At 41.1% G+C, this 15564-nt stretch overlaps 1 protein-coding gene across 1 annotated transcript in view; it reads left to right on the top strand.

Annotated features, from left to right (window-relative positions):
• The window catches only part of ccdc186 (coiled-coil domain-containing protein 186), a 114876-nt gene that overhangs the window by 76470 nt on the left and 22842 nt on the right, over window positions 1-15564 (top strand). The window contains exon 13 of the mRNA XM_024005179.2: window positions 6368-6448. Within this exon, the coding sequence (XP_023860947.1) occupies window positions 6368-6448 (81 nt within the window). The remainder of the gene's footprint in view (window positions 1-6367; window positions 6449-15564) is intronic.

Genomic DNA, 15564 nt, shown 5'->3' with positions numbered 1-15564 from the left:
GTCAGGATCGAGGGAAAGATGAATGGAGCAAAGTACAGCGATATCCTTGCTGAAAACCTGCTCCAGAGCACTCAGGACCTCAGGCTGGGGTGAAGGTTCACCTTCCAACAGGTCAACAACCCCTAAGCACACAACCAAGACAACACAGGAGTAGCTGAAAATAGCTGTGTAGCGACGCTCCCCATCCCACCTGACAGAGCTTGAGAGGATCTGCAGAGAGGAATGGGAGAAACTCCCCAAATACAGGTGTGCCAAGCTTGTGGCGTCATAAACTTGCAAACATTTCCAAAGAATTGTTTTTGCTTTTTCATTATGGGGTATTGTTTTTAGATTGATGAGGGAAAAACAGTTTATTCAATTTTAGAATAAGGCTGTAATGTAACAAAATGTGAAAAAGTCAAAGGGTCTGAATTCTACCCATGCATCAAAACTGCTGCTTACAGACTCATTATGATTGCTAAGTACTGCACAATTTAAACACCAATTGCCCCTTCCCCAAAACATGTGTTAAAATGGACTGTAAATTATGCCTTCCTGTAGTAAACATATGCTTCAAAATGTATTCTATTCTACTGATCCATTTACTTTATGTATGTATTCTTATATTATTTGTTTTTGTTGCATTGTTGAGACGGAAACCTGCAAGTAAGTATTTTGTTCGACGGTGTATACCATATGATTCCCATACATACGACTAATACATCTTGAAACTTGTAACCCAAACAGAATGGAACAGTAAAGTTGAGAGCTACTTTTTCTGAAGAAAGCTGCTAAACAGGCTCAAAAGCAAACAGACAAGCAATCAGAAGAATGAGGGAACCAGGGCTTACGGCCCGTTATATAGGAAGGTGGGTGCTTACACCCGCAAAGACCTGATTGGCCTATTGGGCATGATTGAATAAGGCTTCAGCGAATGACCCACACGAGGGCGTGTCCCATATTGAGATGTCGACTGAAAGAACGTAATTTTTTTGTGCGTTGTTTAATGTAGTCAGGGCAAGCAAATTGGCTTGTCCCAGTGGTGATGATTAGAGTTGTAGTGACATATTTTGGGGATTTAGGGATATCTATCTATTATTTTGAATGCTAGAAAGTATACAAAATATTTAATATATAGTATAGAACAATAAAAACAAAGGCTATTAAAATACCTTTTCTATTTTTTTATCTAATGGGGCTCCCAACTTGCCTAGTTAAATGAAGGTTAAATAAAAATAAAACAATTTTAAGATTTGTAATTGGTGTAACCGCCTTGAAAATCACTAATTACAAAGATAGACAAGGACCTTGACCATTTCCTCCAGTGGGAAACCATAATCGTGGGAGGGGTCTATATTAAAGTAAATGATTAGTTCATCATAAATTTGAGCTTCCCAGTGATAATTTGGTGGTATTCTGTCAAAATGAAAAGGTTCATTACTGTGTTACTCAATTTAAATGAAATGAAATTACATTGTGAGCAAAATGATTAATCAAATGACTTTACTAAATATTATAATTTTTTACCCCTTTTTCTCCCCAATTTCGTGGTATCCAATGGGTAGTTAGTCTTGTCCCATCGCTGCAACTCCCATACGGACTCATATGAGGCGAAGGTCGAGAGCTGTGCATCCTCCGAAACACAACCCAAACAAGCCGCACTGCCCGCTTAACCCGGAAGCCAGCCGCACCAATGTGTCGGAGGAAACACTACTCCTGGCGACTGTGTCAGCGTGCACTGCTCCCGGCCCGCCACAGGATTCGCTAGTGTGCGACGGGACAGGAACCTCCCTGCCGTCTAAACCCTCCCCTAACCCGGACGATGCTGGGCCAATTGTGCGGCGCCCCATGGGTCTCCCGGTCGCCGCCGGCTGCGACAGAGCCTGGACTCGAACCAGCTCGCACTGCGCCACTTGAGAGGCCACTAAATGCATTTTTTACAAATTAATGTCAATAAATTCTGTGGCTTCCATTTATGAAAATCCTCAATTACCAAAATGTGTCCTTGGTGTTACTAATCCTACCGGTGGCACAATGTTATCAAAGTGGTAAATGTTATGTAAGTCATTAAGCGGCCATATTTGTTGTTTTGGAGTCGGAAGATGTACCCAAATACATTTAAATAAATACAAAATCTAGAAACGTACTTAATTTTTTCCAAAATGCCATGCCCAAATACCACTGCTATTCAAGAGCGAACTTAACGCTAGGTCAGAAATGTATCACATTCGAACAAAGTTGCAGACTAGCGTTGGGCTAAGCAGGTTGGAAGGTAAGGATTTTGCTCCAGATACGCTGTGAGAAAGAGAGAGAGAGCAGGAGCTAGAGCGCTCAGGGACCCACTCTTAGGACGTTGAGAAAGACGAAGGTGGGGATATTTTTAAAGAGCCACACTGCTCCTTCTCTATAGGTGCTAATAGAAATTCATTAATGTCAGCTGCTCCCCTACCTCAGCTGGAGAAGCCCTTAGTTTAAGGTATTTTGACATGCAGTGCAGGCAGACTTTCTCACTGGACGAAGTACCATCATTGGTCGTAAGCCTTTGCCATCACTCTGGAATGACATAATACTGATTCAAATCGAGGTGTGTGTGAATCACAACTGTGTGTGCGTGTGTGATCATGAGCATGTGAGGATGCGTCTTTGTGTGTTTGTGCATGTGATCGGAGAATTCAAGGATGCATCTTTATACCGTATGTTGTATGCGCCTGAGGTGTTTTAGTGAGTGTCCCTTTGGTAGTGAGCGATTTTAATTGACCCGTGTGTTTCCTGAGCTGTGAGCAGCCGTAAGAGGCTGAGGCAGGTGAAGAATGGTGGCTGTGACCGGGAATGTCAGCAGCATGGGAAGTCGTCCCAGCTCCAGGTAGTTAAGTCTTGGCACTGTTCATCTCTGATCACATTACCCACAAGACCTCAGTATACACATTTGGCAGAAATAGGTTGAATCAATGTTCAATGCACAACTCTAGATTTATTTCATATTAATCATTAGGTGGGACAAAAGAAATAGCCCGACTTTAGATCTTCGTCGTACTTCTTCTTCTTATTGTTCTTCACGCTACTCTTACATCATTTAAGCTGGAAACGCCATTCCAACTTTATAACGTGTAGACTGTGGATTTGGATTGCTTGCATACAATTTTGATATCTTTTAAACTAATACACTTTGTCTTTCTTTGTCCGTCTTTCATTCACTGTATGGGAGTTTTTTCAGCATTCTAAAGCTCCCCACTTTGCAGTCAACTTAGACAAGTTGGGGCATATTAAATCTTCCTGTACTTCTCTGCTATTCAAGCTGAAATAATAGCATATCATGTCATTGAGCAGCCCAATGGGAACGTTGCTATGGACACAATACATTTCAATGCCAAAAAAGTGCCATAGACTAGAATGGTAAAAAACGCTGAGATATTTAGACTGACCATACTTAGATTACTCGTGCGAAAGATTTTAGAAACCAAAACATACTTTTTAACTATATAAAATACAATTATTATTTCTCACATTTGTACTTGCTAAGGGCAGCAGCAACTCTTCCTGGGGTCCAACATATTAAAGCACTTACATATAAAACAAAAGTTAAAAAAGTACATCATATACATCCCACCACCCCACATATCTACAATACAAAATGTTTAATACCAACATACAACAATATCACAACGTGTGCGTATGAATGGGTCTGTACCTTTTTGTGTGTGGTCTCTTCACAGTCCCCGTTGTTTCCATATAGGTGTAATTTAACCTGTTTTTAAAATCTGATTCTACTGCTGCATCAGTTACGCTGAGTGTGGTATTAGAGTTCCATGTAGTCATGGCTCTGTGTAGTACTGTGCGTCTCCCATAGTCTGTTCTGGACTTGGGGACTGTGAAGAGACCTCTGGTGGCATGTCTTGTGGGGTATGCATGGGTGTCCGAGCTGTGTGTACATTRAGCTTGTCAACARCTCTTACAAAAACAAGTAATGAGGAAGTCAATCTCTCTTCCACTTTGAGCCATGAGAGATTGACATGCATATCATTAATGTTAGCTCTCTGTGTACTTTTAAGGGCCAGCCGTGCTGCCCTGTTCTGAGCCAATTGCAATTTTCCTAAAGTCCCTCTTTGTGGCACCTGACCACACTACTGAACAGTAGTCTAGCTGCAACAAAATGAAGGCCTGTAGGACCTGCCTTGTTGATAGTGTTGTTAAGGCAGAGCAACACTTTATTATGGACAGACTTCTCCCCCATCTTATCTACTGGTGTATCAATATGTTTTMACCATGACAGTTTACAATCCAGGGTTGCTCCAAGCAGTTTAGTCATCTCAACTTGCTCAATTTCCACATTATTTATTACGAGATGTGGTTGAGGTTTAGGGTTTAGTGAATGATTACTCCCAAATACAATGCTTTTAGTTTTGGAAATATTTAGGACAAACGTATCCCTTGCTACCCACTCTGGTCTTCCTACTAGGGCACGCTGCCTCAGTACTAACAGTATAACTCTGGTTTATAGGCTCATGATTACTGCATACAATAGCTGTGGGATCAACKGAGGTATTCAGGGCAATTAGGGGGACATAAATGAAGTTACTTACATTGTGTCTGCCAACGCCCCTAGGATAATGTACATTTAATGCAGCATTATGACGACTCATTGTCACAATGGTCGGGATTAACTGAGCTGGTCTTGGGTCATTGATAAATCATTGTTTCAACGCAGCCTTGAAATGCGTGGATGGAGTCCAGGAGCCAAGCTGCGTCGAATACAACAGGTGTAGACCTTCCCGAGAAATGCTTACTTACAAGCCCTTAACCAACAATGCAGTTCAAGAAATAGTTAACAAAATATTTACTAAATAAACTAAATTAGAAAAAAATAAAAATAATTAACACAATAAAATAATAGTAACGAGGCTATATACAGGGAGTACCGATACCGAGTCAATGTGGGGGGTACAGGTTGGGGGCGTTTAATATAAATAGTTTGGGTGGCCATTTGATTAATATAACCATTTAAAATGTGCCTAAATTAACATGGGTTTGAATGAGAACCATGGGGATACAGAAATAGGCATTAAAAATGGTCCTGCTCCTTGGACAATTAAGCTACAAGACCAACTTTAAAATATTCAGGCTATCAAATTCTTTAACACTTTTATAAACTATAACTATATACATTATACATATTCAAGCTAGAGATTCTAAACTACTTTGCTCATGTTCAGGCTATCATAAGTACATTTTCTTAAACACTTATCAACTAATAAGTATACACATTTGCACAAATTAGCATAACACGACTTACCAACAGTAACTCTTGAACCGTTCAAGCTAGAGGCACCAAACCAAAAATTCACATATTCAGGCTATACTAACTTCAAATTCTTAAAAATGTTTATCAACCATCCATCAATTCTTGAGTAGGAAGTATCTTCGCTGAATAGTCTTGTTGATACATTTCAATGTTAAGCAAATTACTTTAAACATTAACACTACAATTAAAATGGCTGCTGTAGTTGTGGCTATTTCCAGCCATGCAAAAACTGATGTCAAGGAAAATGAGACCTTGAGCAAGGTTGTGGGACGATATGTCAAAAGAGGAGACTGTTTTACTTATTTTTATCATGAGAGAGAAATCCTGACAAAGGAGGAGGCCGTAGCCAACCCCATTAAGGAGGAGAATCTCTACCACAGTCTCATACATGAAACTCATCCAAACCACTTCAAATAAAATCTAACTTTATTTGTTCGTGCGCCGAATACAACAAGTGTAGACCTTATCGTGAAATACTTACAAGCCCTTAACTCTTCTTAAACTGCACTGTTGGTTAAGAAAATATTTACCAAATAAACTAAAGTAAAAAATTATCAACAAGTAACACAATAACATAACAATAACGAAGCTATATACAGGGGGTACCGGTACCGAGTCAGTGTGTGGGGGTACAGGTTAGAGGTCATTTGTACATGTAGGTAGGGGTGAAGTGACTATGCATAGATAATAAACAGCGAGCAGCAGCAGTGTACAAAACAAATGGGGGGGTCAATGTAATAGTCCGGTGGCCCTTTGATTAGTTGTTCAGCAGTCTTATGGCTTAGGGGTAGAAGCTGTTAAGGAGCCTTTTGGTCCAAGACTTGGTGCTCCGNATCATTGGTCGTAAGCCTTTGCCATCACTCTGGAATGACATATACTGATTCAAATCGAGGTGTGTGTGATCACAACTGTGTGTGCGTGTGTGATCATGAGCATGTGAGGATGCYTCTTTGTGTGTTTGTGCATGTGATRGGGAGCATTCAAGGATGCATCTTTATACCGTATGTTTATGCGCTGAGTGTTTTAGTGAGTGTCCCTTTCTGTGTGTATCAGTTTAATTGACCCGTGTGTTTCTCTGACTGTGAGCAGCCCGTAAGAGGCTGGAGCAGGTGGAGAATGGTGGCTGTGACCGGGATGTCAGCAGCATGGGAAGTCGCTCCAGCTCCTCAGGTATGTTCACTTGGCACCTGTTCATCTCTGACTACATTACCCACAAGACCTCAGTATACACATTTGGCAGAAATAGGTTGAATCAATGTTCAATGCACAACTCTAGATTTATTTCATATTATCATTAGGTGGGACAAAGAAATAGTCCCGACTTTAGATCTTCGTCGTACTTCTTCTTCTTATTGTTCTTCACGCTACTCTTACATCATTTAAGCTGGAAACGCCATTCCAACTTTATAACGTGTAGACTGTGGATTTGATTGCTTGCATACAACGTTTTGATATCTTTTAAACTAATACACTTTGTCTTTCTTTTGTCCGTCTTCATTCACTGTAATGGGAGTTTTTTCAGCATTCTAAAGCTCCCCACTTTGCAGTCAACTTAGACAAGTTGGGGCATATTAAATCTTCCTGTACTTCTCTGCTATTCAAAGCTGAAATAATAGCATATCATGTCATTGAGCAGCCCAAATGGAGACGTTGCTATGGACACCAATACATTTCAATGCCAAAAAAGTGCCATAGACTAGAATGGTAAAAAACGCTGAGATATTTAGACTGACCATACTTAGATTACTCGTCGAAAGATTTTAGAAACCAAACATACTTTTTAACTATATAAAATACAATTTTATTTCTCACATTTGTACTTGCTAAGGCAGCAGCAACTCTTCCTGGGYTCCAAACATATTAAAGCACTTACATATAAAACAAAAGWTAAAACAGTACATCATATAACATCCCCACACCACCACATATCTACAATACAAAATGTTTACTTCCAACTACACAATTATTCCGACGCTTAGTGTTGAAATAGGTCTGTAACCTTTTTGTGTGTGGTCTCTTCACAGTTCCCCGTTGTTTCCATATTCAAGGTGTACATGATTCCTGTTTTGTTAAATCTGATTTTCTACTGGCTGCATCAGTTACGCTGAGTGTGGCATAGAGTCATGGTAGTCTTGGCTCTCGTGTAGTACGCTGTGCGTCTCCATAGTCTGTTCTGGACTTGGGGACTGAGAAAGACCTCTGGTGGCATGTCTTGTGGGTAATGCGATGGGTGCCGAGCTGTGTGTCACTTCTTGTCAACATCTCTTACAAAAACAAGTAATGAGGAAGTCATTCTCTCTTCCACTTTTGAGCCAGATAGATGATTGATCATGGCATTATCATTAAGTGTTAGCTCCTGTGTTTTAAGGGCCGAGCCGTGCGTGCCTGTTCTGAGGCCAATTGCAATTTTCCTAAAGTCCCTTTTATGCGGCACCTGACACTTACTGAACCAGTAGTCTAGCTGCAACAAAATGAGGCTTGGACCTGCCTTTGTTGATAGTGTTGTTAAGGCAGAGCAACACTTTTTATGGACAATCTTTCCCCATTTATCTACTGGTGTATCATTTTTACCATGACAGTTTACAATCCAGGGTTGCTCCAGCAGTTAGTTAGTGATCTCAACTTGCTCATTTCACATTATTATTACGAGATTGTGTTGTTTAGGTTTTAGTGAATGATTATCCCAATACAATGCTTTAGTTTTGGAATATTTTAGGACAAAGTATCCCTTGCTACCCATTCTGGTCTTCCTACTAGGGCACGCTCGCTCCAGTACTTAACAGTATAATCTCTGGTTTATAGCTCGATTTACCATTGATACAGCTTGTGGATGATACAGCGAGGTATTCGGGCATTAGGGACATAAATGAAGTTACTACATTGTGTCTGCCAACGCCGCTAGGAGTGATGTACATTTATGCAGCATCCTATGAGACTCATTGTCACATATTCGGTATAACTGAGGCTGGTCTTGGGTTCATTGAAAAATCTGTGTTTCAAACGCAGCCTTGAATGCGTGGATGGATGTCCGGGAGCCAAGCTGCGCTCGAATAAACAGGTGTAGACCTTCCCGAGATGTGTTACTTACAGCCCCTTAACCAACCATGCAGTTCAAGAAATAGTTAACAAATATTTACAAATTAACTAAATTAGGAAAAAAACAAAATAATTAACACAATAAAATAATTGAACGAGGCTATATACAGGGGAGTACCGGTACCGAGTCAATGTAGGGGGTACAGGTTGTGGGGTATAACTATAATAGTTTGGGTGGCCATTCTTTGATTCAATATAACCATTTTTAAATGTGCCTAAATTACAGGGTTTTGAATGAGAACCTATGGGGATACAGTAACATAGGCATTAAAGAATGGTCCTGCCCTTGACAAGTAGCACCAGAAGAACCAACGTTAAAAATAATTCAGGCTATGCAAATTCACTTTATACACTTTATAAACTATAAACTGATAACATATACATCAACTACATTCCACAGCTAGAGATTTACTAAACTTATGTCTCTTTGCTCTGTTCAGGCTATATTAATGTACATTTTACTTATAAAAATCACTTATCACCTAATAAGTATACACAGATTTGCACATATAGCATAACACGACTTACCAACCGTTACTCTTTGAACCGTTCAGCTGAGGCACCAAACCTAAAATTTCACTTTCAGGCATATATAAGGCTGTCATAATATTCTTAAAATGTTTATCACCATTCCTCACTCTTGAGTAGGAACGATTCTCTCCGCTGAATAGTCCCTTGTTTGATACCATTTCATGTTTAAACAAATTATTTAAACATTAACCTACAATATTCAAAATGCGTCTGGCTTGTTGTGTCGGCTATTTCAGCCATTTGCAAAAATCTAGCTGTCAACGGGAAATGAGTACTCTTGAGCAAAGGTTGTGTGGCATCGATATGCGAACAAGAAGGAGACTGTTTTACTTATTTTTATCATGAGAGAGAAAATCTGACAGAAAGGAGGACGCGCGGTGTAGCCAAACCCCATTAAGGAGAGAATCTCTACCACAGTTTCTCATACATGAAATCAGTCCAACCACTCTCAAATAAAGATCAACTTTTTTCGCCTCGTGCGCCGAAAAACAAGTTAGACCTTATCGGAGAATACTTTATCAAGCCCTAATCTTCTTAAACTTGCCACTGTTGGTTAAGAAGTATTTACTAAATAAACTAAAGTAAAAGAATTTATCAACAGTAAACAAATACATAACAATAACGAGAGCATATTCAGGGGGCCTTTATGCCGGTACAGTCCAGTGTGTGAGGGGTAACAGGTTGAAGGTAGTCACTTTTTACATGTAGGTTGGGGTGAAGTGGGACTATGCAATAGATAATAAAGAGCGAGCAGCAGCTGTGGTAACAACAAAAATGGGGGTGTACGAATGCTATAGTCCGGTGCCCTATGATTAGTTGTTTCAGCAGTCTTATGGCTTTGGAGGTGAAGCTGTTAAGGAGCCGCTTTGGTCCAAGACTTGGTGCTCCGGTACCGCCGTTGCCGGTACGGGTAGCAGGAGAAAGACAGTCTATGTTGGAGTGGTCGCTTTTATTGTGGGGGAATATCCTCGACACCGCTTTATAATACAGTTGAAGTTCGGAAGTTTATACAACCCTTCATAGGCAAATGACACTTTAACCACTTCAGTGTCTCTTTCACAGATTCTTGAGTATTAATCCTAGTAACTCAAGCCGCGAGGTGGGCCGCCGGGCTATGGACCTTGCGGGATGTTCTTTCCGACCCGAGGAATGGCCGACAGGGCATCACTCCCCCCACTAGGTGTCTTCGCCAAGAAAAGCTGGAAGTAGGTCCGCCAAGAATTAACAATCCCCTGTCTGGTAGGTCAGTTCATGGTCGATACGCACTTTATTTTCGACGTAAGTGAAGTGGTGTTGAATGATACAGGAATAATATCGAGAGGATGATTTATTCCAGCTTATTGTCTTCAGTTCAACGACTTCAGTGAGCTGTCAGAGTTTACCATACACTTCATTGTACGATTTGTTTAGCCCGATCGTGCTTACAATTGTTTAATTTGGCCGTCAGCATTATACATAACCGTCGTCGGGTAGCCTTCACAGCTTTCCCCACGAGATTAGACGTTTGGCCATTATAGAGTGCTGAATTTGTTGCTCACCGTTCCTCCTGACGGAGAGCTGGTATCTTGCTAACTTCCGACGGGTCGCATTGCAGGGGTTTATTTAGTGATGCCTGTCTTTGGAACTCGCACTGACGTATGCCTTTGCTTTCAGTTTCGTGCCGCAACAAGAACTAGTGTGTCTTTATGGAATTGGGTCTCGGGGCTTGTGTGATATCGGATGGGCGCTTTATGCAAAAATTAGCCCTGACTTTTGTTTTCGATGATGATAAGCCGAATTGTATTGCCACAAATTGGAAGACGTACTGGGCTACTATGGGTTGGAGGTTGTCAATTCTCCATTTGGAGGTAGTCCCCGCATTTATGTCCAGGGCGACCCGTACAGCTTAGTGTTATCCTGAATTCACTGTCTTTGAAGATGGTCGTAAGGAGATTCGACGCGGCAAACTCAACTTAGTAAGTCTACATTTTGTCTGCTCCTGGAGTGTGGGTGACTTGCCCATCTTTATTTTCGTGAAGTGCCCAGTCCTCTGCAGCAAAAGCACCCCACAACATGATCCTGCCAACCCATTGTTCTTCACCGGTTTGGGGGGTGTTCTTTGCTTTGCAAGTCCTCCCCCCTTCTTTCTCCAAACATAATTTATGGCCAAAAACAGTTCTATTTTTTGTTTCATCAGACCAGAGGACATTCTCCAAAAAAGTACGGATCTTGTCCCATGTGCAGTTTGCGAACCGTAGTCTGGCTTTTTTATTGCGGTTTTGGAGCAGTGGCTTCTTCCTTGCTGAGATGCTTTCAGGTTTATGTCGATATAAGGACTTGTTTACGTGGATATAGATACGTTTGTACGTGTTTACTCCACGCATCTTCACAAGGTCCTTTGCTGTTGCTCTGGGATTGATTTGCACTTTTTGCACCAAGTACGTTCATCTCTAGGAGACAGAACGCGTCTCCTTCCTGAGCGGTATGACGGCTGCGTGGTCCCATGGTGTTTATACTTGCGTACTATTGTTTGTACAGATGAACGTGGTACCTTCAGGCGTTTGGAAATTGCTCCCAAGGATGAACCAGACTTGTGGAGGTCTACAATTTTTTATTGGCTGATTTCTTTAGATTTTCTCATGATGTCAAGCAAAGAGGCACTGAATTTGAAGGTAGGCCTTGAAATACATCCACAGGTACACCTCCAATTGACTGAAATTATGTCAATTAGCCAACCAGAAGCTTCTAAAGCCATGACATCATTTTCTGGAATTTTCCAAGCTGTTTAAAGGCACAGTCAACTTAGTGTATGTAATCTTCTGACCCGCTGGAATTGTGATACAGGGAATTATAAGTGAAATAATCTGTTGTCTGTAAACAATTGTTGGAAAAATTACTTGTCATAGATGACCTAACTGGCTTAACAAAACTATAGTTTGTCAACAAGAAATGTGTGGAGTGGTTGAAAAACGAGTTTTAATGACTCCAACCTAAGTGTATGTAAACTTCCGACTTCAACTGTAGGTCCTGGATTGCAGGAAGCTTGGTCCCAGTGATGTACTTGGCCGTACGCACTACCCTCAATAGCACCTTACAGTCAGATGCCGAGCAGTTTCCATACTGAAAAGATTTGGCATGGGTCCCCAGATGCTCAAAAAGTTCTATAGCTGCAGCTGTAGAACTTTTTGAGGATCTGGMGACCCATGCCAAATCCTTTCAGTCTCCTGAGGGGGAAAAGGTTTTGTCGTGCCCTCTTCACGACTGTCTTGGTGTGTTTGGACCATGATAGATAGTTGGTGATGTGGACACCAAGGAACTCTCGATCCGCTCCACTACAGCCCCGTTGATGTTAATGGCGGCTTGTTCGACCCGCCTTTTCCTGTAGTCCACGATCAGCTCCTTTGTCAGATGATAGCGTTGTGACTGAGTTTCTCACTAAAGCTGGATGTAAGGTGGTGGGGAGATTGTTGAGGCGCATGATAAGATACAAGGGTCAACTCACAAACTGCTCCTATGAAGATAGTTTTGTATATGTTGAAGCATCACTCCCATGACACGGTCTGTGAAGGTYGACCCTCACTGGATCAAAGTATTTTACAATGGACAAGGCCATGCGTGTGGACAGGACTGGCAGACACAATCCCACTCTAGAGGGGGTCAGGAGCTGTTAGGGTACAGTCCTACTACACTGGACAACATAAGGTGCATAGAGGAACCTTTTTCACACTATGTGCAGGACAACAATCCAGTCCCCATGAGTAGGGCAGACGTATCACATATCCCAGCTGAAATGACAGAAAGTGAGACAGGTTGAAGAACAGAACTTCTCGGCTCCCGAGGACAAAGGTGGAGTAAATTAATTATTTGATTTGGTATCTGGTGAGCCAGAGTCTACAGCAATGACCTCTCATTCCAAGAAAAAGAAGAAGAAGAGGGAAGATGTTTAAAATGAAGCTGGTAAAGTGGCTACTGAGACCAGTGACAATCATAACCCAACAACTCTGAGGAAAATAAGGGACCCCGAAGGCGGTGTAGCTCTCTGGGGAATACAATATAAGGCAGCCAAAAATCAATACTGGCCTTCATTCAAACAATCCGGAATCAACAAACACCCAAGCAGCCCAGGGTAACACGCTCCCAGTCTGGAGTTAGGACACCTGCAGAAAAAATGGCTGATATGGAGGATGTAATTCTGGGAGWAGTGGCAAAGTCCACCTAATTAGCCGTCCAGACCCGAAATCGTTGATGAATGGTGGAACATGCATGATTTGAAATTATCTATATTTGAGTAGCCTATATGACCTGGTTCAGAGAAGGYCATTCTGTGTATGTGAGCATAACCTCTGTCACCAACATGGCTTTTCAAGAGAATGAGCAATCTGCAGATAATCTCATTTTAATGCAAACTCTTGATACGTGTCCCAAACAAAATCCGCCTTCGAGACAGAAACTCAGTTCCCTTAACCCAGCTATTAGAAAACATTGTACCATGAACCTTTTTCAAACCGTTAATCAGGCTAAAATACTCTGGGACCCTCGTTCCAAGCCTAGAGAAATATTAGGAGGTCATCTGAAAATTCCTCACATTATTTCTAATCTTGATTTTTTTCTGTTTCTTTGAAACATGGCTGAATAAATCCTCTCCTATTTTTGCCTTTACTGTCCCTGGATATCCCATATTCCGGAGGGAGAGGGCAGAGGGGGTTAGATTCGTTATTTACATGAACGATAACTTTAAATGCAATCATATCATATGTAAACATGCCAATGACTTTGAATGTATGGGGCTGAATGTCTTCCTCTCCCCTAATGTCTTAAACTATTATTGGATTATATCGACCACCAACATCTGATATCTAATTTGTTCACCATGTTATTGCCATGCTTAAAGAATGTCTTCACAAGAAGGAGATCATCTTCATGGGTGATTTCAATATAAACTGGAAAAACAAAACTGTCAGGAAAAAACTTAGATCACAGAGCATTTCAACCTGAGTCAAATAATACAAGGATCAACCAGAGTAACACAGACATCCCAGACTATAATTGATCTGGTGTTCACTAACAGACCTGATTGAATAACTAAATCCATTGACTTACTAACTGGCATGTCTGAAAATCCCYAAAAGTGATGAAGCTATAAGTCAAGTTGACTGGTCTGATCTTTTACGCAATGAAGACCCAGAGTCTGGATACACAACATTTCTGTCAGCTATTGACAAAGTGGATACCTCTTTTACCAGGAAATTTCAACGTAAGCCAAGACGGAAAACCTCTCTACCATGGCTCAACYAGGACCTCTGGAGYCAGATGAGAGAACGGGATCTTTCCTTGAAAAAAGCACTGAAGTCTGGTAAGAATGATGACAGYCGTATATTTAACATCACTGAGAAGTACGGTGGTAAGGCATATAAAAAAAGTCCTCAGTTCTTCCTGATCAATGAAGCAAAAGGAAATGGKAAAGTGATTTGGGYAAATCTCAACAAACTAACAGGGAGAGGAGCTGAAAAGTCCAAAAAGCATCCTGAATTAAAGATGAATGGGATTCTAATTCAAGACTTCATATCCACCACCTTTAACAATTTTTTGTTGYCTCTGTCAGCGAACTYGCTCAAAGATTTTCAACCAAGACCACAGTTYTCACTCCCATAGATAATAATAAACCAATATTCAGAACTCTTGAAATTTCAGCATCAGCAGTGGACAGTATTATTAGCTTCTTCAGGAGCTCTAGAACAAAATATGTATTTGGTCTAGACACTGTATTCCTGAAGAAATACAAATATTCTCGGATTGCCCCTATTGTACATCTAGTTAATCTGTCCATCAAATATGGGTTCTTCCCCAATGCTTGGAAGTCTGCTGCAGTGATACCCGTTTTAAAATCTGGTGACCCAACACTGGTGGAAAATGACCGACCTATAAGCATTCTTCCAGGGCTATCAAAAGTATCTGAAAAATGGGTGGCTGATCATCTGACTGATCACCTCAATCAGGGCAACTCCATACATCAAATGCAATTTGGATTCAGAACTAACCATTCTACTGAAACAGCCAATTGCTTTTTTCTGGAGTGCATAAAATGTAAACTGGACATAGGTTGTGAATTCGGCGCAGTCTTTTTGGATCTTTAAAATTGGTCTTTGATACTGTGAATCATGAGGTCSTCCTATCCAAACTATCCTCCCTTAATGTGTCCACRAAAGCCACTAATTGGATGACAAACCGAAGTCAAAGGGTTCGTCTGGGGGACACTCAGTTGGACTCTCTTMACTATAACATTGGCGTCCCACAAGGGTCAAAATTAGGCCCCGTTCTGTTTACCATCTACAGTTGAAGTCGGAAGTTTACATACACCTTAGCCAACTACATTTAAACTCAGTTTTTCACAATTCCTGACATTTAATCCTAGTAACAATTCCCGGTCTAGAAAACCGTCGTTCAGTGAGGAGATCCCTTTTTCAGACCAGATATGAAACACCCGGTCTAATAATGATGGAGAGAATGTATGGTTCTTTAATAATGGGGCACACGTTGAAAATTCACTGAGACCAAACGATGGCCTGAACTGTTTCCAGATTTTTTGAGAATGTTTCACAATAGGGTTTTTAGTGTATTTGGAAACTACTAATGCAAGTTTTGAGCAGAGTAAGACCGCTAAGGAGGTGGGGCCACAGGAT

This window comes from Salvelinus sp. IW2-2015, linkage group LG17 (assembly GCF_002910315.2).
Source record: "Salvelinus sp. IW2-2015 linkage group LG17, ASM291031v2, whole genome shotgun sequence".
NCBI lineage: Eukaryota > Metazoa > Chordata > Actinopteri > Salmoniformes > Salmonidae > Salvelinus > Salvelinus sp. IW2-2015.
Note: the sequence above shows the minus strand (reverse complement) of the source record. Positions and strands in the feature narration are given on the sequence as shown.